General features: G+C 40.9%; 1 protein-coding gene across 10 annotated transcripts in view; it reads right to left on the bottom strand.

The window, feature by feature from the left end:
• Window positions 1–24,039, bottom strand: part of cep295 (centrosomal protein 295) — a 30,868-nt gene that overhangs the window by 6,415 nt on the left and 414 nt on the right. For 3 of the 10 annotated variants that reach the window (XR_015087444.1, XM_086035551.1, XM_086035556.1), the window contains exons 2-25: window positions 21,850–22,050; window positions 21,452–21,576; window positions 21,272–21,365; window positions 19,604–19,720; window positions 19,397–19,537; window positions 17,284–17,467; window positions 16,129–16,287; window positions 14,850–15,179; window positions 14,439–14,536; window positions 13,912–14,112; window positions 13,768–13,832; window positions 11,863–12,946; window positions 11,581–11,749; window positions 10,738–10,869; window positions 7,944–8,135; window positions 7,249–7,367; window positions 6,354–6,444; window positions 5,395–5,577; window positions 3,971–4,110; window positions 3,072–3,474; window positions 1,699–2,063; window positions 1,414–1,590; window positions 786–920; window positions 647–716 (exon numbers count right to left, since the gene is read on the bottom strand). Coding sequence is in view for 9 of the 10 variants with exons in the window: in XM_086035551.1 (XP_085891677.1) it covers window positions 647–716; window positions 786–920; window positions 1,414–1,590; window positions 1,699–2,063; window positions 3,072–3,474; window positions 3,971–4,110; window positions 5,395–5,577; window positions 6,354–6,444; window positions 7,249–7,367; window positions 7,944–8,135; window positions 10,738–10,869; window positions 11,581–11,749; window positions 11,863–12,946; window positions 13,768–13,832; window positions 13,912–14,112; window positions 14,439–14,536; window positions 14,850–15,179; window positions 16,129–16,287; window positions 17,284–17,467; window positions 19,397–19,537; window positions 19,604–19,720; window positions 21,272–21,365; window positions 21,452–21,576; window positions 21,850–22,050 (4,975 nt within the window). In the remaining variant the exon portion in view is untranslated. Of the gene's footprint in view, window positions 1–646; window positions 717–785; window positions 921–1,413; window positions 1,591–1,698; window positions 2,064–3,071; window positions 3,475–3,970; window positions 4,111–5,394; window positions 5,578–6,353; window positions 6,445–7,248; window positions 7,368–7,943; window positions 8,136–10,737; window positions 10,870–11,580; window positions 11,750–11,862; window positions 12,947–13,767; window positions 13,833–13,911; window positions 14,113–14,438; window positions 14,537–14,849; window positions 15,180–16,128; window positions 16,288–17,283; window positions 17,468–19,396; window positions 19,538–19,603; window positions 19,721–21,271; window positions 21,366–21,451; window positions 21,577–21,849; window positions 22,051–23,240; window positions 23,916–23,939; window positions 24,008–24,039 lie in introns of those variants that run through there. The other 7 variants (XM_086035553.1, XM_086035559.1, XM_086035558.1 and 4 more) reach the window with 6 other exon arrangements.

Genomic DNA, 24,039 nt, shown 5'->3' with positions numbered 1-24,039 from the left:
AATGACATGCCGTTATTTGCGGAAACACTCCCCACTTTAGTGTTTTTTTGTTCAGGCCAAAACAATGAAAGTATTGCTATGGAGCCATCTTTCGGCATCTTGGTGCTTGCAGTGAGTTGAGGAGCCTCACCGGAACAAAAGACATTTTAGTTCCTCGGAACTATGTTGAAGTGAGGCGCTTCATTTAAGTAAAACTAGTGCTCTGCCTCCATTGCGCGGCATTTTAATATCAGGAAACTATTTTTGAGTAGCACTATGGTGCCATCTGGTGGCATCTTTTTGCTTAGGAACTATATTGAAGCGAGTTGAGGAGCTCTCTTTAAAAACAAAAAAAAGCAGTGCTTTGCCAACACTTTAGGGCCAAGGAATTATGTTGAAATGAACTGAAGGGGTCATCTGGTAGCATCTTGGTGCCTTGGAACTATGCTGACGTGAGTCGAGTAGCTTCATTTAGACAAAAGTGTTTTGCCACCAACTTCTGACACCTATCGGCAGAAGTCAATTAATTGTGGATTTTCGCATTTTGCAGCAGGACTCGGCCCTTAATCACACTGTATTGGAAAGCTACAGTTGAACACTCAAGACTCACATGTCACACTGGCGTCATATGTAAATAGGGCCTGGGCAAATAAACGGCAGACTTTACCTGCATGTGTTGGACTCTGGTCCTCTTTTAAGGCCCCTGAAGGTTCCTCCATTATGGTTTTATGGGATGCCTACAATAGACAACACAAGTTTATATGGGGATAGACTTGAGAAGGTTCTGGAATGCCAACACAAAGCACCTTGTGGCCTTTCTGTTTTTCCTCCTCCCACATGACATCTTCCACAGGCAACAAGCTTTCCTGCAGTGTGGTGTCAGCCAGGCTCACCAATGTTATTTGGGACTGCTCCAGGATGCCCTTCATACTGCCTGCTTCCTGGAAATAGAATAAAATGGAACTTTATTGTCACTGTCATGGAACGGGGAAAATAAGCTGAGCATCTGGCACATGCCCATAGTTGACAAAATATTAACGACATCCCTTAATCATAACCCCCAGAAGGGCAAAGAAAAACTAAAAAAAAAAAAAAAACAACCAGGGGAAAAATGAGGAACCTTAAAAAGGGACCACAGATGGGGTATTCCCCTTTACAGGATGATCAGGCGGCAATGGATGCCGAGTGGGCAACATTTATCACATATGATACTATATAATTGTTGGTTAAAATAATGTGAAAGTGCTGCAGGAAGACGACTTCGGTGAAGTCACATGCATACAAAACACACATGCCATCACACACGCACAAAAATCAAACAGAAACAAACAAGAACAAAAACAGAAGCACACAGATAACAGACACCCACAAACAACTTGTATAAAACAAACACACACACTGCAGTGCCCAAAATCGAGCAGTGCAAAAATGTACCAGTGGCTTAATAGCGAGGTCCACTCTCAGGTTCAAATTGTGTTCCGGCTTCCCTTCTGCAAGGGGTTGGGGAATTGGAACTTGACTTCCCTGCTGCTCTTCTTCCACGTTATCCTCCGGCAGTATGTTGAATGCAGACGAAGTGTCGCTCGCGTCAGATTGTGAGAGGTGCATGACCTGAATTCAGAAAAGAGGTAAATACTTTGTTACCCCCCAAAAAAAAAAACAAAAAAAAAAGACAAAAGTCTGGAAGAAGAAAAAAAGAAAAAAGGTCAAAGACACAACCTGCGGCGAGTCGACTTGATGCCAAGTGGATGTCTGGCGGGAGCCGTCCTCCGCCCTGAAGCGCTCTGTGGATCGCTCGCTCTCGGAGACGCCACCTTGTGACTGCAAGTCGGAATGTGCTGACACGCTGAGCTCGCCGCTGGAAAGCTGTCCATCAGAGGAGTCGCGAAAGATGGCAGATGGGTCCGGGGCAGTCTCGTTGTTAGTAACCTCGGACGGGAGTGGGTGAAACGAGTCTGTGCCGGCCGGGAGTGGATTCAAACCGGGGACAGAAGTACTGTGATGGGAGGCTTCGGGAAGTAACGATGGATGTGGGGGAATGGCGGCCTCTGTGAAAGTGCTGAGATCCACGCCAGTTCTTTCACCTAAAAATAATAATAATTCAATGAAACAGATGCGGTGACTAGGCAAGCCAAATTGAGGGAATTTTCTACGTTGGACATTTGCATGGTAATTTATGCTTCAAGGGTTAGAACACAACACAGATGCTATTCATTAGCATGTCCATGGCAAATTCCTTTGCATTTCCCGAGGTAAAGTGATGTGATTGTTTTAAATAATTAATATAGTAATTCTATTTTGTTTTATGTTTAGTTTGACAGTAACATTTACCTGGGAGCGCAAAAAAAAAAAAAAAAAAAAAATTGAATCCTCTTTTGCGGAAATGTTAATCTGCCAAACTGCTGCAAATTGTGAAGTGGCCATGGTTATACTAATTTTGTTTTTATCTATCTTTTAAAATTCAGCTACTTTTAATTAATTTTGTAGAACACGTTTGTTAGTCGTGTTTTGGGGGGGAAAACGTTTCATTTCATTTTAGTTTATTTTATTTTATTTTTTTTACATAGAATGGTTGAGTGCAAGATTTTATTTTATTTTTTTTTTTAAATCACCAAAATTCTCAAAAGACCGTTCGACGTTCATTCTTCTGTACGGACATACCGCAATACAGAACTAAATACATTTAAAATGAACCCAGAAAGCTAATGTATGATATTAATTGATATGAAAACAAAAGACAGTTTTGCTTTAATTATAGTTAAATTTATAAACATAGGATCTTAGTTTCAGATTTTTTTTTTTAAACATTTTTTGTTTTTATTTCATTTTGTCAACAAAAATGCATTTTCAATTTTAGTCATTTCATTAGTTCTCATCAGCTTTAATAACCTTGGAAGTGACTTGAGTAAAGTTTGCTGCTACCATCCACCACATATATGTCAAATTTATGTTTGCAAGGCAAAGCATAAAAATCAGCCATGTGATGTGACGGCTCACATTGGGCTAGGTCGGCGGCAGGGTCACTGTAATAAGTAGTTTTGGTATGAAAGGATCTATTCACTGTCTGCAAAGTGCCTCCTAAATCCTCAAACCTGAGCTTCCACTGTCCTGGTCAGAAGACACATCCAACTCTGCGACAAGTGGTCTCATCGAGCTCTCCTCTGGACGCTGATCCAACCATGACCGGTCTGTCCCAGATGTCAACTGACCCACACAGCGGTCCCGCTCATCTCTCTGCCCGCACTGCGTCGACTCTCGAGGGACTTGTTCCATGATGCGACTCAGAGTCAAGTCCAATCCGACAGGGAGTGGCTGGCCGATCATGGACGAGTGAGCCGACGGTTGACCCACCAGCCGCTCCATGGCGGTCTCTCTTTGGTCGGCGAGGAGGCAGGAGGACTGATCCCCTACCTGACCAATTAGAGGTCTGAACGAGTCCTGATCCTCGCAGACTGAGAGCTGCTCCGGGATGGGGTGGACCGTCTGGCCACGATTCTGGAAGATGAACAAGCAAGAGAGGGGCTTTGTTGAAAAATGTTCCTCGAGTTGAACTGAATATTTGTCATAGGGCAGAATGATTTTGAAAAATGATCCAATTACGATTCCCCACCCCAAACTCCCTCAACATTGTCATTGCAATTTAATATTTTTTCAAGGTCCTCTTTCCATGTATTTTTTTTTGCAAACAAGAAAAAAAGTAATCTGAGTTACAATAAACAGATTTATGATACATAAATGTTTTGGTCTTATAGGTTAAGCTTATGCTAAAATAAAGGCAAATTAAGTCCTATTGAAACAAATAACAATAAATATTTATGTCAAGAGTGTTAATTCACCAAGCGCAGTTAATAAGTCTAGAAACGTTCATGAAACGTGTTTTATCTAAAATATACTTCAGGTCAAGTAGATTTACATCACTACTCAGTATGCAGAGCAAAGTCAAATAGTAAACAACTGTACAGTCTTTCAGACGGCTTTGTGGCTCACTGACCATGTCACTTGCGTGGGCGGCTTGAGAGGGAAAAGTCACACGAGATGCTTCGTGGTCATTCCCTCGCCTCCCAGAGACTTGGTGTAAAGACTGCTGGGAGAGTGAAGACTGACACTCCTCCAAAACGGAGCCTTCGCTGTCTGCAGATCAACAACAGAAAAAATGGTGTAAAGTCGGCCATTTCACATGAGAACCGGGAAAACCATGAATATTTATAATAATAAAGTCCAGACAGTCAAGTCAGAAGACTGCTACAGTGGTCAAGTCGAAATGATGAGATTTCTATTAAAGCGGAAGTCAACCCAAACATAATTTTTTTCAAGAATATGTTCCCAGAGGTCCCACTAGTTGAAACACGGAATTCTGATTCATTTTGCGTATGTGGAATATAAATGAAGCAGCAAAATGTACTCGTTTTTAGCCATCTCTGGGGGCGGCCATTTTGTCCTCTGTCGACTGAAAATGAAATGACAACTGCTGACAACGACCAATCACGGCTGACATGTTTTCTGAATCTGAGCCGTGATTGGTCGTTGTGAGCAGTTGTGATGTCATTTTCAGTCGACAGAAGACACAATGGCCGCCTCCAGAGATGGCTAAAAATTTGTGGATTAACACTTATTCCACAAACGCAAAATTAATCAGAATGCCCTGTTTCAACTAGTGGGTTTGCATAGGACATTCTTGAAAAAAAAAATGTTTGCTTGACTTCCCTTTAAGTTCATTTGTGTATGAAATGTGCAATAGATAGCATAGACTTTAACACCATAATATTGCAACTATCTTGGGAAAAAGACTATTTTTCCCCCAAAAGGACTTTTTTACCAGATGAGATACATCTTTGTTCTTGTAAAGATTAGAACTTTTTTTCTTAAAAATACAACTATTCTTATAAGAATATGTCCTAACTTTTTAACAACTATGGCATTTAGGGTTAGTTATGTTTAATTGAGGCTTATGAGTCCGTCTTTGGGAGAATAATTCGCCCCTATAACTGATCCCTGGACCCAAACATGTTGAGAACCCCTGATTTTCTTTATCAAGAGTCCTATTAAATTTTGTAGCATTGATTTGCCATTTTGCCCCCAAATTGGTGCGTTACAGTTAATTTCTTCATTTATTTTTAAATGATTTCTGTGGCTAAATAGTTTGTTAAATGTTTTGAGAATGAAGAAAAGTATTACCAAAACAAATTTAGATTACATTTATTCAACTGAATATTATTCAATTAATTATAATGAACTTGTAAATAATACAAACAACATTTTTTTTCTCAACCTCATCTATTACTTACCTGACCCAATTACTCATTTTAAAAATCAAATATGGCCCTGAAGTACAATCTTTCCCACCCCTGATCAAAATGTACAATTGTGAACAAAAGCGCATCACATAGATGGAGAATCAGCTTATGCAGGCTGTACCTGTACTTTTACCCGCGGTACTTAAAGAGAAGTCGAGCTCTTGGGCATATCGATCGATGATGCGCTGGACGTTCCCGTGGCTGAACAGAGAGGTGGGCAGAGCTGGTCGGGGCTGGCCTGCAGAAGGACTGGAGGAAGTGCCAAGTCGAGAAGGCTCTGTGGCATCAATTGTAGGAGATTTACCTAATGATGACAGGTTTAGACCAGAGGCGGAGGACTTGAGTCACACAACTTGACTCGAGTCAGACTAAAGTCACCAATTTTAGGACTTCTATTTGAAAACGTATGAGATTCATGACATGACTTAAGTTGGACTTGAAGTACATGACTTGCTAAAAGTCTTTTAAATTGCAAAAGAAAAAAAAAGAAAAAAAAAAGAATGGCGAAAGGCATGTTTTGAAACACTAAAATAGAAGACATAACTACAACATCTAACTTCATTCATCAAAAAAAGACATGCTGTGTTAACTTCACAGTTTAGCTAACCAATACCTATTTAAACATGAACTAAGATGTATATCACTAAATTCTACACATTGTACCTTTAAGTATGTCTCTCATTTACCCAGTAAGCATTACTAAGCGGGGGAAAAGAAATTGCCTCAGTAGAGGTAAGGTAAACTTAATGATATAAACCTTAGAGGACTATATCACACGGTTTGATATCGTAACTACGATTATATATCGTTATATTGCACAGCTCTATCTGGGATCATTAAAAAAAGTGATAATGAATAAGGTACAGCAAACTAATGCAAGTACATATAGCATTGATGTACTTGCTTATACTGAGTGCAAAGCTAGCGAGTTAGTGTGAATATAATTAGTGACTGAACAACGCTGGATGACCTGACTTATGACTTGCTTAACTCCAAGATAGACCGTAGATAAATTCGAATTAAGCCTATGTGGATATACAACGTAATACAAAGATGTGTGCTGGCAGACATATTTCGCACCTGTATTGGCCTCTGGATCACTGGTGGTGTAGGTGCCAGTGGATAGGGTGCTGATGGACAAGCATTCTGGATCAGGAGGGCTATGTGCAGACTAACACACGCACACACACAGTTAGGGTAGGTTGTTGTACCATGCGTTTACAAGCAAATCCTATCTACAGTCACCTTTAATAATAATTTAGAGTAGAGTACATCATGGGGAATAAGTGTGAGGCCGAATCTCTACTGAAAATCCACAATATAAAGAAATCAAAAAACAAATTTTTATTACATCTCTTTTTTAAAGCGTTTTACCTCTCCCACAAAAAACTGCTCTCTTCTAGGAGCTGAAGTAAACTTATTTATTATTTAAGATTAAATAGACACACACGCAAAGCAACCGAGCTCAGTTCAAGTGTAGAAACCCTCATGAAAATGTATTTTAAGTTGAAAATACACTTCAGGTCAGGGAGATTTACATCATCACTCAGTAGACAAACATAAAAAAACACATTCAAGACTCTCAGCACACACACAGATACAAAAGGAAACAAACATCTATCATTCAACATTAAATGCACACACGTATAGACATTGAGCTCAGTTCAAGTGTAGAAACCCTCAGAAAATGTATTTTGTTGTAAAATACACTTCAGGTGATTTTGTTTACATCATCGCTCAGCACACACAAAAGACAACACACACATACTGTCACACGCGCGCACACACCCACACATACTGACAAAGACACAAAGACGAAAAGCTTCTCATGCATAATCACAGGCCAAGGCAGATATTGCCAAGGCACTCAGATTTGGCTAATTTTCATCATTGATCCACAACTTGTGAACCTCAGAGGGTATGAGAAGTGTACACGGATGCAATGTCACCCCTTGAAGAAAAGTAAGAGCCCTACCGGCTGACTTGTCTCTCCAGGTGGTCCGGTTGCATCTGAGAGGGAGTTGCTGATCGTGAGTGCTGGGCCAAAGTAGTCAGATCCCCTCTCAGAATCGGATGAGCGGCGTTGATATGAACCTGGAAAACAGAAATCCCATTTTCGAATGAACCCGACTGAAATAGACCATCACGAAACAATGACAGTTGCCGACTCATAACTGGCACGCAAGGCAACGCAACATAAAACTGCGACCCCCTATCGGGTTTTGAGGTTCCACATACTGTATGTTGTACTGTACTACTTTCATTGAACCAGAAGAACATGGTGTGATTGTCAAGCAAGAAACAGGTTGCCACAAAGAAAGGAAGTGGACAAGATTAAAGAAGTAGCACGGATATCTTGAGATGCTGAGTTGAGTGACTGACCACTCATGAAAACTAGTTACTGTACCCCATTCAATGCACAATAGTTCAGTCGGGTTCGGCCGCATCGCTCCGCTCAGCGTGCTTAACCAGCGGTCTGTGAACCAATTCCAGTCAATGGGTCATTTACCAGTACCAGGCATCATAAAGACTTAACAAAAAAACATTTATTGATCGATCCTCAGAGTCTTAAAGTCGGGTGCACGTCAAATTGCAAGTTTCGGTCAAGAAAACAAAAACGTAAGCCCACAAGTTGCAAAAACTTTAACTTTACCTTACCGCTTTACTTACCATGCTCAGATGTGTCTGGGGATGTTCCCGTCCCCATTACTAGTTTTTCTTGATAGAGTGGTGGGGTGGACCTCCTTGAACTTGACATGGAGGGGGTCTGTAGGGACTGTTCGGTGGTCACGGAGGACTCAAATGTTTCGTGCAGAGGCCAGTCTTTTGTGTGTTGTGGCACAGAAAAAATGTCCTCCGGACCTGAGAACAGAGACAGTGTCAGTGACTATGTTTACATGATGTCAATATTCGAGTTAAGGTCAAAATTCCGACTTCTGAAACATTCGGAAAAAACGGTTTGCATGCGTGAGTGGACAGAGGTATGCCCGCATTTGAATAAACTGACTGAAACGGCGAAGCACGGACATCGTGACGCAAATAGACTTCATTTCCACTTGTTACTTGCTACCGTCAATAAAACAAATTATATTCAATCCTGAGCATTTGTGATGTCATTTTCAGTCGACAGAAGTGACAAAATGGCCGACCCCAGAGATGGCTAAAACAGGTGGATTAACTCTTATTCCACAAACACTCACACACAAACACACAAATATTTATCAGAACGCCTTGTTTCCACTAGTGGGCTTGCATAGAACATATTCTTGAAAAAAATATGTTTGGGTTGACTTTCCCTTTAAGCATGTTTATTGAACAATTTTTCAGATATGCACAATCTTGATTTTGTTTATTATTATCATTACGGGTGGGCGATATGACGATATTAGATCGTTAAGCGGTTTAACGTGTTCACGATCTCATAAAGCCGAAAGATCATTTGATCGTCTACATGGCGTCTATATGACGATATTAGATCGTTAAGCGGTTTAACGTGTTCACGATCTCATAAAGCCGAAAGATCATTTGGTCGTCTACATGGCACATTCTAAACAGTTTAACTCTATGGCGGCGCAAAGCCGCTTGACGCGTATACCCGACCAACCAATCACAGCATGCACAGTGCACCGTACGTGACACTCCCCGCCTCTCTGTTTGTTTGTATAGCGGGAGGCTATAGCGAAAAGTCACCACGAAACAGAGTTGGTCCCGAAAAGAAACTCCACATCCACAGTGTCGATTTGGTTCGGCTTTTCCTCGGAGGAGAAAGCGCAAACCAGTTATTTGCAAAGTTAGCAGAGACTCGGTTCGGACGTCGGCGCCGACAGCCAAAGCAAACGGACACATGGTAGCTAGAGGCAGCCGCTAGCTCCAAGCTAACGCAACCCACGGTAGCACAGCCATTTAACAAGAGCGCTCCATATGAAAAAACAAGCAAGCAGTGTAAAGTAACTGAGGCAGTGACTTATTACCTTGCTGAAGACACCATTAAAACAGTGGAAACGAGGGCTTTAAAAGACTCTTCACAGTACTAGACCTGCGTTACGAGCTGTGTTTTCATGTTTACATTATGTTACCTTTTATGTTTGCATTCAGTGCACATTTTGATAAAAAGTATCACTATTCAAATTAAAACCTGTTCTGAAAGCTTTTTGTTATCCTTTCTGCTTTTCCCCTCAGGGGTCGCCACAGCAAATCAAGTTAGCTGACTTAAAATATCATTTTTTTTCTTTTAGAGTTTTATATACATTTCAAATATATTTTTTTATGTTTAACATGAGGAAAATGGTAAGTAATGTGCAAATTAGTCTTAAAAAATGATGTAAAAAAGAATCATGATAAAATCGTGATCGTGATTTTATTTTTTTTTTAAATCGTGATATGATATTTTTGCTATATCGCCCACCCCTAATTACCATAAATGTTTAACATGAGGAAAATGGTAAGAAATGTGCAAATTAGTCTAAAAAAATGATGTAAAAAAAGAATCATAATAAAATTGTGATTTTATTTTTAAAAAACGTGATGATATTTTTGCCATATCGTCCACCCCTAATTATCATAAATGTTTGCCAATATTCATCTTTGTTGTAAAATTCTGAAAAAAAGGGGGAGCTCCCAGGGTCATCAGCATGTCTTCAAAAATTAAATGAAAACTTAAACAATAACTCCATATAGTTTTCTACAGTAAATTAAGTCTTCCAAAATTTGAAAATGATATATATGTTTAAATGTCACTTCTTTGTTTTGATTTCCTACAATAACAAAAAGTGCAGTGTTCCCTGGATCAGTAGAATCGATTAAAAAGTTAACTAAAAATGTAAATACTGTAAATAGTTCCTTGAAGTGAGCACAGTTTTAAATTTATCGTCGGCCATCAGACTTTTAAAAAAGGCCCGGCCGATCAGTCCATCCCTAATAACACACTGTGTCCTTTTGGCCATAAAGACAGAAAATATTGTGAAAACGCTGCAAAGCAAACATTGTATTGAAAGTTAGGCTTGCTCCAGCGAGGATGCTGCACAAACAAGCACTTAGTGTACTACAAAGACCAAGATTCCTTGCGCTTAAGCATGCGCAGTGTCCCATGCAATTGGGATATTCAGATTGGCATATACATGTGCACATATTAGTGTTAGTAAAGGAGTAACCCAGCCATGATATTCAGAATTTTAAAACCTTGAATAAGGGCATATTTGGGTTATTGCGCGTGTTTTCATGGCTTTTAAAAAGCTGAATACTGCCAATATTGGTGTTTTAAAAGGTTTATTGGCTGCATGTAAATATAGTCAGTGATGAAGAGACATGGTGTGTTGGAGGTAGAGTTGTAGATCCTATTGACATTTCAGATTTTTGCCATGGTATTGTTTCAGCACCAGTACCAAGATAATTTACACAGGTATATTAAAGTCAGAATTTTGGTATAGTGACAGAGACTTGTTGGATGTGAACATCTTATACTGACCCGTCACCAGGCTGGTGTTGACTGGCGTCTCAACTTCCTGAATGGCACTGAGCTCATGCTGTTCCCTCATCACGCCGAGCCGGACGCGGGTTACAGGGGGTTTTGCTGCTCGAGCAGGAGCATGGAGTGAGGCTGGAGAGAATAAAGCAACAATACATAGCGAGTGAAACCCTCTTAGTTGTAGGGATTACATAGCAGAACGTTGGGTGAGGTTATAAGGTGAAAATGCACGGCAGCGCGTAGCTGAGATTTTGTGAATTGCGAATTAGCAAGTGGAACACTATGGCCTTGTTCAGACTGCCAGCCAATATCCAATTTTCAGACCATCCGGTCACATAGCACATGAAATCAGATTTTTGCGAGATGGACTGAAACCACATTCGGGATGTAATTTCATATCCGATTTGGACAAAATGTGCCTCAGTCTGAACAGCTCCGAGCACCCAATGCGCCAGAGCAGAGCACACCAATCCAAGTGTGCAGTCCCTGGACAGAGGAAACGCATTGCCTGAGCTGTCTGTGGGGACATAGCACCATACAAGCAAAGCTCAAGGGTATGTACGGAAAAAAATCCGACACGGTCGCATTTATATGACGTCGAACACTACACGTGCTAGACGACGCCTCCGTTCTGATGTTGTTGCTACGGCAACCTGTCAGATGGGTCAATGACGTGCCCCAGTCTGAACAGGTCCAAATCCGATTCGGACATTGCTAAAAACTGTGTGGACAGATTCAAGGAGGAATCTGATTTGAATCAGATTGCCTGCAGTCTGAACCCAGCCTGTATTTCATCAAGAAATAACAAACATTAAAAAAAAGCAATGTAATATACTCCATTACCCGTCTCGCTGGTGGATGGCAGTTGAAGACTTGGGCCATCTTCTGCCTGCAGATGCCCCTGCTGGTACAAACTCCCCCCGTTAGATTTTTCTATGACTTTGAGCAGAGAGGAAAGTAGTCCCAAGCGGGTTTGACTAGCGTCCTCCTGTGCAGAGACCTCACTGTGTGGCTGTGGGTTGGAAAGAACATCATCATTCAACCAATTGACTTTCACATGACAAGAGACGGTATAACAGAGCAACAGGGGACAATTTGACACTGACAGCCAAAGTTTGAACTCACTTGCGCATCAACATTAATCAGAGCCCGTAATGTTTCTTTTTGCTGCCTCAGGAGCCCCAGACTCTCTCGCTGTCTTTGTCGCAGCTCTTCAAGGCTTTCCCTCTCGCCTTCCTGCTGGCGCTCATGGAACTCCTGAGGCCTCTGCTGGTCTGAGTCTTCTTCTACAGGTGATCCAAACTGTGGAAGGTGACTCTCTGGGACCGTTTGGATGGGCCGGAATGGAAGGCTGGCGGTGAGCGCTTTAGAAGGGAGAAATTCTGTGGTAACTGGTTTAAGCGTGAAGGACTCTCTGATGACCGCTTGAGGAGGAAGTACTTCTCTGGTGACTGGTTTAGGATAAAGTGACTCTCTGGTGACCACTTGAGGAGGAGTTTGCTCAGTGGTGATCACTTGAGGAAGTGGCTCTCTGATGATTGGCGTATCATTAAGTGACTCTCTGGTGACCATTTTAAAAGGGAGTGACTCTCTAGTGACTACTTGAGGAGGAAAAGACTCTGTGGCGCTCACTTGGGGAAGAATTGGCCGTGTGGTAAGCATTTTAGAATGAATTGGCACTCTAGTGACCACTTCAGGAGGAAGTAACTCTCTGGTGACCACTTCAGGAGGAAGTACCTCTCGGGCGACCACTTCAGGAGGAAGTACCTCTCGGGTGACCACTTCAGGAGGAAGTACCTCTCTGGTGACCATTTTAGGAGGAAGCACCTTTCTGATTACCGCTTTAGAAGGAAGTGACTCTGTGGTAGTCGATGGGCTTCTAATTCGCTCTGCAACTCTCGCAACAACTTTTCGAGTCAAAGGGGCAGGATCGGAGATGTCCTGCATCTGGTGCCTGGGAATGTTTAAACTTTCAAACGGTTCTGCACGCTGCAGGCTGGAAGCAATGCTGGCACTGGAGGAGGGAAGACTGGGAGACAAGGCTGGACCATCGGATCGTAGTGAGTTAAACTCTGCGGCAACGTGTGGTTCTGTAGAGGATAAATGCAGCAGAGGAGGGGGCAGAGTGGCCACGTTGTGACGACTCTGAAGAGCGCGCTGGTATTCTTCCAGGCGTCGTCGAGCCAGGTCCATAGTCTGCTGATGAATTCTTCAAGTGACCACAAAAAAAAAAAATTATATATATATATATATATATATATATATATATATATATATATATATATATATATATATATATATATATATATATATATATATAGAATCAGACACTAGAAGACGTAGACGACAATTTCGCATGTCAAATACCATTACAATGTGTTTAACAAGTGTGTTTAAATGAAAGGAGTAAAACCATTTAAAAATATTTCAAATGGTGTCTTTGGATCTTCTATTTTCACCACATTCCTGTGGAACCCAGTCACAGCTATTTGCTGAAAACACTCACCTATCCGCAGCTATCAAGAGTAATTTTGCACTCTTTCTTTAATGTTCTAAGATGCCACAAGATTCCAACAAAGAGCTAACTAATAGTGTCCAGAAAGCATGTTGACATGATACATCTCAAAGGTTCTACACACGTCGAGGCGGAGCAAAGTTTAGTGGAAGTTACAAAGAGTCTTCGCCAAATGTGTTAATCTTTTATTGTTGCCACTCAGAAGTCCAAAAACATAAGCTAACGCATTATGGCAGCCTCATTATTACTTGACAATTGCTATATTTATGGTTGCATTTTTTTTTTTTTTTAATGTTGAAAGATGAATTTGAAATGATGTGTTTTGGGATCAAAATTTGTGGTGTATGTTGGATTTATAAACTACTCCTAAAGGTAATTCTAAATAGGTTTTCGGGTGCGTCACAATAATTACATGCAGTTTTTCGCTATTTGTGGCAAGGCTGTGTTGTGTGCCCATCTCCTTGCGAATATCAGGGATTCGATGTACAACAAAAGCAGAAGACGATGCAACACACCTGTTTTGCTCCAGGAGGCGCTCTTGGCATTCCCGAATTTTTCTGGTGTGCTCAGGAGTTAGCAGCTGTGGTATCAATCCAAAAAATCAATTATGACAGAGAATCCAAATCAAGAAATAAACTCTTACTGAAACATCGGCTTACCTCTGGACCTTGGTAAACTTCCTGACCATGGCCCGGCGGTACTTCTGTGTGGTTAAGAGGGATTTCTTGGGTCACAGCAGCCTTTTGTTGTTTTCCCCCCTGCTGAGCCTCAAGAAGCAGCCCCTCCAATTGGACCTTCTGCTCTTCCAGCTCCTGTAGCAAGGCCAGCTGCTGCTCTTTCTCCCTCTCCAGCTCTATCTCCTGCAGAGGAAGAAAAGGTGACGAAAAAGCCTCACCCAAGAAATTAAACTGAAAAGCAAGCTGCAATAGTTCCTGCTCATCCTTCTGAGTGCAATCCTGCACAGAGACTTGACATACACGGTCATCTCCTGTATTTTGCCGTTCACAATGCACTTCCGTTTCCTGTGAGCCTATTCCACAAAAGTCCTCAAACTAGCACAGTAAATTGGTGTCAAAGATAGATGTTGAAGTGACACACCTCGAAAAGTGAGCTCTGATGGTGCTGCTCTATGCCAAGTCAAGCTGAAAAAAATAATTAGTGGACAACCAGTCACTTAATCCCTTACCCTTTTCTTTCGCTCTGCTTCAAATTCCAGAATTTTGGAGGAAAGAGCATCTCGGTGTTGAGTGTCTGCTGGGATTGGCTGACCGGTGGGCTTTGCTGCTAACAGAAACAAAAGAAACAGTTTTTTTTTATGGAAAAAGTTATTGAATATGAAATATTAAAAAAGCAAGAACGTGTAGATTTCACCATATTTATGAAATTTGTAGTGGCTAAGTTGGGCCGGCGTCAGTGAATTTCTGGTGGCCCAACACAGTCACGTAGTGACCGCAGTTCTTTCCCATTGAAAGTTTCTGATTTAGAATATTTCCAAAATTCCTCAACTTAACTTCTTCTTGACATTTACTGGAAACTTTACAAAAAATTACTAGAATTTCTCTCAGCACAAAGTCAAATATTTTGAATGCAGCATTACCTTGAGATGACGATGGAGGTTGGGTGGGCTGGCTGCTGAGGGAGCCTGTGTCAATGGTTGTGTCTCGTTCCGAGACCGCCTCTTTATTGGCGACCGCGTCCTTTTCCGCAACTCCCTCAGGCCCGACATCGGAATCCCGCTCTGGGATCACTTCTGTTTCCCGCTCTGGGATCACTTCTGTGTCCCTCTCTGAGACCCGACTGGCAACGGTGACGAGAGAATGGGCATCAGGCATACCACTGTCGCGGCTTGTCGACTCACTCCTTTGGTTCCTGATGCGATTGAGCAGATTCTTCAAGGCCTGTCTGGGAGCTGCACTGATGGTGTCCACTGCAAGTTTAGAAGGGTTATGGAAAGTTGCTTGAGCATTTATTCAATATCCTAGCTCAGAATGGCAGTCAGTGTCTTACTATAATGTTTTTTCCACTATTTGTGAGACCTTTGGCCTACTAGTACTCAACTAAACCTTACTAGTAAACTACTGTGCTGCACAAATAGTCACAATACAATACTAGGCAGGGGTAACACACTAGTAGCCTCTTGCACTTTACTAGTAGCATCAAGTAGTTTTTCTCACGAGTAACACGTACACTGAACGAAAATATAAATGCAACACTTCTGTTTTTGCTCCTGTTTTTCATGAGCCGAACGAAAACATTGAAATGTTTTCTACTGAAAAGGGATAGTTCTCTCAAACATTGTCCACAAATCTGTGACAGTGAGCACTTCTTTGCCTAAATAATCTGTCAACCTCTGCGGTGGGGCATATCAAAATGCTGATTAGACAGCATGATTGTTGTATAAATGTGACTCAGGCTGCTCATGATAAAAGGCCAAATTAAAATTTATAATCTTAACTCATTCACTGCCATGGACGAATTTACTTGTCTTTTCACAGTCCAGCCACTCAATCCCAGGAATTTATTTATATGCTTCTCAATTTTTTTTTCAAACGTTAAGGTAAAAGAGGGTCTGAAAATGTCAGGTAGTGAATGAGTTAATTTATTGGCAGAGCTCAGGGCGGCGCGACCACCACTTCCCTCACATAGCACAATACATCAACTCCATTATCTGTTCAATAGTTATCATCATACATTTCCTTCTATATAGCGTTTAAAAAAAAAAAAACAACAACAAAAAGAGCAGCTTCTTCCCCGAAAATTGGTTTAACTCCAAATTTGTCCACTTTTGGTACATTTGACTTTAAAATGTCTACTGTACAATCTATGTAATAAATAAATAAATAATAGTAAAAGAAAAAAAGATTAGTGTTTAGTACCACGGGCAGAGTCCTGCGACCCAGGATCCACTTTCGACTTTTCTTGTTCGGATGTGACAGTCTCGTCCAGTGTGACATCCAGCTCCGGGTCCTGGCTGCTTGTGGATGCGGCAAGAAGAGGTTCAGGGACCAGCCGGCCCTCCAGGTCACCTTTGATTTCTGGAATCAGGCACATTAAATCAATTGAAGCCACAAAATGCATACAGTAATCCATCCATCCATCCATCAAACAATATTCCAAACCACTTGTCCTCACGAGGGTCGCGGGCATGCTGGAGCCTATCCCTGGTGTCTGCAGGCAGTAGGGCACACACAGACGAACAACCATTCGAAGTTGCCAACTTCCAAATTCACCTATTTGTGTTTTTATTTCCAGTGTAACATGTGTACCCACAGTTATTAGCTGAAAAAAACCCCAAATCACCACTATGTATTTTTAATACATGCTTTTAATGAAACGCTTTAAGATGCAAAAAGATGCCGTCAAAGCTGTCATGAAATCAAAAAACAAATCATTTGTAAGCCATTAAATCTAAAGCGTAATGTCGTATGATGAATTGAAATGACTAAGTGTTTTGGAAACGCAGTTTGTGGTTTAATTAGTTTAAACTATGAATTAGGGACAGACAAATATATATATTTTTTTTTTTAGGACGATGGCGAAATTTGGCAGAATAAAATTGTGATTCCCGATTACAAAAAAAAAAGGAAAATATATAAAATAGCTACCGGTACTCTTTTGGTCTTTTAACACTTACAACAAAGATATGAAGTACAGGCGGAACAATCGACTGCTTTTATAATACTTTGTTTTTGTTCTTTGTTTAACTTTACAACAGAGAGATAAATATGCAAATATTGCCAGATTTTTTTGGCCAGTTTTTGGGGGGAATGTTATTTTCTTTGTCTTGGGTTCTAATGTGTTTAAAAAAAAAAACAACAACAACAACAATCAGAAAAAAATATTTTTCCCGCCACCCATTTTTGCAGATTTTAAGAAGTGCAAATATTGGCCGATTAAATTGCCCAGTCGATTAACAGGTCAGACCCTACTATGAATAGGCAATTGTAAACACTTTTAGGAGACTGTCAATTACAATTTGTGACAGGGCTCAGTGTTTATGTAGACTACTGTAATAAGTATGGAGTTCTTACTCCTTTCTCTTGTGTACATGTCCTCAAAGGCAAACTCCATGTCCCTTTGGAAGTCATCCTTCATCTCCTGTCTCCTGTGAGGCGGCTGGAAGATCTGTGGTGGCAATTGAAATGCCTGCTGCCGCCTCCTCAGCATGTCAGCCTGCTGCATATGCTCCAATTCAACGAGGAGTCGATCACGGTCCTACAAGGACCGAAACAGGGTCTGACATCAAAGGTGCACTGATGACCCTGGGCCAATATGGCACTGTGTTGAGCCACCATATATCTCACAAATGCTGGCCCAACTAAATACAATGGAATACACACATCCTTGACATGCAGGCTAAATTTGTGTACTTGTAAGCTCTGTGTCATCACTTGTAAGAATTCAGTGCACAAATATAATGTCTAGGGCACACTTGTATAAAGACTGCCATAGTCTAGAGGTGGGCGATATATTTCGTTATCATCGTCAATCTTGCTTTCACGATGTGTAATTTTACATTCTCGAGTATTAACACTGCCTCTGACTCGAGTCAGTCGATGGCCGCAAAGTATGAGGAAATGCTGAACAATCATTGTGCATTGACGGCAGAGGAGGAGGAAGTGATAATCATTCGCTGAATCAGCGGGCAGGACCCGATCACGTGACTCTGTCCGCACTGCAGCCAAGCTACGTTTCAAGTATGGAGGAGTGTCCAGCGGGGAATAATAGCAAGGCACGAGTCCACGTCATCCGTAGTGTGTAAATGGTTTGGGGTTAACAAGACTGACGTCGGTGGGAATAAAATTGTTAGATGTGCCAAAACGGTCACAGTGAAGAGAAATTCTGTTGCACCACGAGCCATATGGATTACGAGGAAAACTTGGCGACCGCGCAAGCACGCTAAACAAAAAGCTTAAACATACACACTCAGAAAAGAGTCGCCGAGTTGAACCAACAAATATAAACGCACGCACGCACATACACACTCAGTACTTTAGCGAGCAGGTCAAACGTGACATCCTGGATGATCGGTTAACATTCAGTTTACACGCTTTTAGTCCGCATCATTCACAACTAGCCTGTATTCCCGAGGCATGTTGCACAAACTACGACGACTTGTTAGTGTGACGCCAGCATACACCCAAACATGAATAAAGTCACAAGTCTACATATCACAGCAATGAACGAGTGGGAAAATGTACTTTTAGGTAAATTGCAGTTTTGTTATTCAACTTTATTCTGAATACGTTGGGCAATGTATGAAAATGGGTGTTGTCATGACGTCTTTTTTTCCCCCCTCGCTGGGTGACACTTCGTCACACGTCAAATACATTTTTTCTCACTCTGATTGCTGTAGTTAACACCCTTTTCCTCATTCTTATTGCTCTAGTAGTTGGCAGTGGTACACCAGTTCTTACTGCAGCTCAAAATCATCACATCATTATGGAATAACAGCAGAGACATTTAAATGACATAAATATTCCCAAAAATCAATGTAACTCTATACATAATTTTTTTGTTCTTTTTTGTTAAATATTGTCGTAGAATATCATTATGTTTTGCAGAAGCTGTATTTAGCAATTTAAAAGAGATGTTGTTCACAAACGTCTATCCACAATTGGTCTGTGAAGCAAGTGCAGATTTAAAATATTTTTTGTAGACTACAGTACCGTCAAATTATCGCTAGTTTTTTAAAAAATATATATATATATATATATATATATTTTTTTTTTTTTACCCATATCGCCCACCCCTACTAGCAACACTTTCTGTCTTTCACTACTGTATGACTAGGAAATACAAAAATTGTTCCATAGGAATTAATGGGAGTCTATGGGTACTGTAACCCTCAAATCTGGCCAAGGAAAGCAAATTATTTTGTATAGCGCTGGCATCGGGCAGAATCCTTGTACCTTAAAAATCAGCACTTTTTAGGAGACAAAATAAAAACTGCACGTTTGTTCAACCATTAACATTGCATTCTCAAAGAAAGCAAACCATTTTCAACACTTTACACACACACAATAATATGCCAAAATAACCAGAGACGGACGGGCACTTTCCTCTTTCTTGCCCCCCGATCTTTCCCTGGGACGGACTGCCCATTTCTAAAATAACACACAACAAGTGCATGAAAAGTCATACCAGTGCAAGGTGCTCTTTCCTCAGAGCTGATTTCCCTCGAAGACGAGCTGTTTCCATCTGCTCTACTCTCTTTCTCTCGCCGTCCCTCTGGAAGTCCAGAAGCCTTTTCATCGCCCGCTCAGCTAGCTCATGGGCATCCGCCTGTTTGTGCAACTTGGCTTAGGACAACTCGAAATAGGGACATGCGGTTAACATCGAGACTTTTACCTGCTGCGCGTCCGCCGCCCGATCCACTGTGGCCGCGAGCATGTTGTAACGTGTGCCAGCAAAGGCGCTGATGTCGGATTTCCTTCTAATGTGTGATTTCTCAGAATCCATAGCCTGCTTGAAAGGAGAAGACAATACCGTTTACAGTAAAAAACAAAAACTAAATCTTTTAAGTTTTTTTTTTTTTTTTACAGTACATCACAGATGCTCAGGGCTCAGGTAACGACCAATCACAGCTCACCTGTTTTCGGAAACTGAGCTATGATTGGTCGTTATTTGAGCCCTCAGGGCATCTGTGATGTCATTTTCTGTTGACAGAAGTGATAAAATGGCCGACCCCTGAGATGGCTGGATTCAGGTGGATTAACTCTTATTCCACAAACGCAATATTTATCAGAATGCCTTGTTTCAACTAGTGAACTTGCATAGAGCATATTCTTGAAAAAAAAAAAAATGATTGGGTTGACTTCCCCTTCAATTGAAAAAAACAAGCATTGGATTCAACTCACACAAACAGACCCTCAGCCCTTTCAAACACACACACACACTTCCACACGCACACGCACACACACAATCATTTACATTGGTGTTGTTCTGACAGATATAGTTGTTTCTTGTTGAGGGCGAGTTATTGCTCAAGCGCCGCTTGGATTTGGAACTACTACGAGAGCAGTTATTTTTACGCATGTCACTTTTATTGCGCTCATGGCTATGACTTCATCGACTAAAAAGATGATTACTCGCTGCTCGAGTGTATAATAAAGGAATTTTGTTTATTAAAATTCTGTTGTGGCTATATTTTAATGTAAATTGTGTCAGATAAATCAATGACAAACAGTTGGCGGACCGCTGAGATTGTCCCGTGCGGCTCTCGATCACGCTGCGTGTGTCGTGCTGTTACAGCTGCTTTGGAGCAAACGGCATATTAGTTTCTATTTCTTATTTTTCTAAAATGCTGCAATATTGTTTTGTGAGTATATATTTATTTATTTATTCATATTGTGCTTAAGTATTTATTCCTTTTTGATTTGGTTTGGTACCACACATTTCCTGGGCGGAGAAGAAAGGAGAGAGAAAGAGAGGTGAATTAGAGCGGGGCTGTTCAAGTCTGAATACAAAGACGCAACAAAACACTGTCCTACCGTGTCGGTTGTCTTTACCAAGAAAGACGCCAGAGTAAATACATAAAGTCAAACCTATATTGTAACCTGCCATACCACGGCCTCCGAAGTTAAGGAAGAGCAACTTTTAAGGGTGACATTGCCTGTAAGCGTACGTCGCTATCACCGCGGGGCAGGGGGACTCAGCCGAGCAATTGATCCTCATCGTCAATATTTTGAAGCAGATGTAACGCCTTCTCAACTCTTAAGCTTTGTTTATAATATACATTTATAGAGCATGGTGACCCGCAGCCTTTATCAATGCAGCCGCTGGTTGCTATGGAAACCTAAATCATGCGATCAAAAACATTTACGGTGTCAAAAGGGGGTTGGATTAACGCCAAAAATAACGCGCTAAATTGACAGCCCTAATTTAAAAGAAATGGTCTTTTTCATTAATAATTTTTTGATAATCAAGACAAAATTTCTAGTCTGATTTCTAATCTTGAATTTGTTAAATTTTCACACCATTTCAAGCACAACCTTTTAGTACAACAGGGCAACTCACAAGAATTGGATTTGGTGTAGGTGGCGGGAGGTTGGCCACTTTTGTCGATCTCTCTTTTTCTACCTGCAGTGCCTTCTTCCTAGCATTGATTGTTCTGGAAAGGACACAAAAAAAACAACATGCATATTTCTCACACTCTTCTGGTGTGATAGTGGCATTCAAAAGTTGAAAAATGCTCACCGGCTTTGTATCTCGCTGTCTTTAAGCCTCTGCGACTTGAGCTCCTTGAGGGCGTCTCGAAAGCGCTCTTCCGCTTTGGTGTGATTCAGTGCTTCCCTCAGGGTTATGGCCGTCAAATCGGGCTCCTTTTTCAAAGCAAATGACATTTTAATACAAATTCCAGACACTGTTTTATATAGTGTTCTGTGGAAAGCTGCTTGAGGAGTTTAGTTGATACCCTTGACATGCAGCTAAAGGGCCATTTACTCGTATGCCACCCAACCTCACTAGTAGGACAACTACATGTTACTAAGTAAGGCAAAACTGCGCAGTCGTTGACATCTGCGCATCAAGAGTAGTACTAATGAAAGCTGTGTAAATGTCAACTAGTACACTTTTATAATGTCATATTGCATTACATTTTCTTTGGCCATCCTCTGTCCTTGGCCAACCATCTGGAGGCTCTGTTCATACAGCGTTTGCAGCATATGCAGTTTCTCGCTTTGCTGTTGCTCCCATTCCTCCCGCAGCTCCTGTCCCAGCAGCTCCAGCTCACGCTGACGCCTCTGCTCAACATTCTGCCGCATCTGCAGCGCAACGTTCTTCTGCTGCTCACGAACCTGGGAGAGGGACGGGTTTGGAGGGTGTCAAACACACACACCAACAGGATAAAATATTGTTTCCTTTGTAACAAAGCATACCTGATTTGTATGAATGAAAAGAATCTTAAGCGTTACATGTGGCTTTTCTGAGGGGTACTTCTAAAATAAGCAAGTATTTTTCTGTGGTGAATGCCAAAACGTTTGAGAAAAACTAATACCGGTACATATAAATATTTCGCAGAAAAAGTGTTTGAGCACAATTTAGTGTTGTCACGATACCAAAATTTTGACTTTGATACTATACCTTGTATAAAGTACCTTGATACCGATACGGTACCTCGACAAAAATCTAAAATCAGCAAAATTATAACTGATAAAAGAACTTCACAATTTTTAAAATGTGTTATTAATTCAAAATATTAGGGTATGCCTGATAAGAAAATAACATTTGAAACATTGTTGAACACTTAACATTTGCACACATGCAAGATAGTGAGATAAATACATTCCACAGCTTCTATTTATAATTTACTATTTATATTTAGACTACATGTAAATTAAACTTTAAGAAAACTAGTTCCCATTTATTACTTTTTTTAAACATCACTATTAGAAAATGTGCACGGAGTTTTATCGAGCCATTAGTGTGACATCTACTGTAATGCAGTATTGCGCAGGTTATGATCATTTTCATGGCCAGATATGGAGCTGTATAGCCTCTATGCTTTGTGGACACAGAATTAGAAAATTCTCATCTTAAGAATGTTTTTTTTTTTAATTAATGAGATCAATGTCTGCATTTATTAGTTTATTATATAAGCATAATGTATACATGTCAATGTATTTCATTATATATACTTATTCACGAGAAGTTTTTACATGACATGCCATATTTTTGAATTATTTGACTGCATTTCAAGTCATTCATTGTAGATATTTACATTTCCACCGTTACGGTCAAGGAAATATGCTCATTTAATTGATAATGACTTAACATAATATTGCTTGTGTGTACGTGTCTACTCTTCTCTGGCTCCCGGCTAGTCGAAGGCCTCGTCAAATTATACAAATTATGAACAAAATAATTCACACTGTACTTATTTTTGAGGGAAGTCTTAGAAATGCATGTCAACCTGTAGGTATTAAAACTGGTGGTACAACTCTGGATGTCGGTATTACGGTTCAAGTGGCTTCAGCGAGGTGCTTACCCAGATTGGACGTGTTCCCACCTCGATGCACAGTAGTTTTAAAACAAGCCGTACAGACGAACATTGACATGGCTGTTGGCCATGTAAGCAAAAAAGTTCCACATGACACTTCGCGCGTCATGTTTTTCAACGAGGAGCAGAGGAGCAGAGGAGCAGAGGTGCAGAGGTGCAGAGGAGCAGAGGTGCAGTGGGCGCTTCCCTGCTTGAGGCCATCTTTGTCTTGCACACACACACAGATGGCAGCGTGCCACTTAAAAAGTGGAAATCAACCCAAACATATATTTTTTAAGAATATGTTCCCAGCAGGCCCACTAGTTGAAACACGGCATTCTGATTAATTTTGCGTTTGTGGAATATAAGTTAAGCAGCAAAATGCACTCGTTTTCAGCCATCTCAGGGGGTGGCCATTTTGTCTTCTGTCGACTGAAAATGACATCACAACTACTCACTGTTATGAAATGCACTATATAAATAAAATTGTATTATGTTGTAATTCGCTTTGTTTTACTCAGCTGTCTGCAGTCGGAATTGCGAAGGAGAACTTCTCCTTACCTGCATAAATAAAGGTACTACTAAAATCATCTACATAACCTGGCCTTTCATCTCACTTGTAAAGTCAGAACACAATTTGTTTGCATCTCTGAGAAAATTGTTCAAACAAGAGCAGCGATTAGCACGAATGGGAGTTTGATAACTCACAATAATTTGAAAGTGAATGTTTGTCTCTCAGAAGGGTGCCAAATAAAAGTGACTCAAAACCAATGCAGATTTTCGACCGTGGTAACTTCACATATGACGT

Source organism: Filicampus tigris, chromosome 7 (assembly GCF_054856515.1).
Source record: "Filicampus tigris isolate MCC_2025a chromosome 7, RoL_Ftig_1.0, whole genome shotgun sequence".
Taxonomy (NCBI): Eukaryota; Metazoa; Chordata; class Actinopteri; order Syngnathiformes; family Syngnathidae; genus Filicampus; species Filicampus tigris.
The sequence above is the reverse complement of the archived record's forward strand: the minus strand, read 5'-3'. Positions and strand labels throughout refer to the sequence as shown.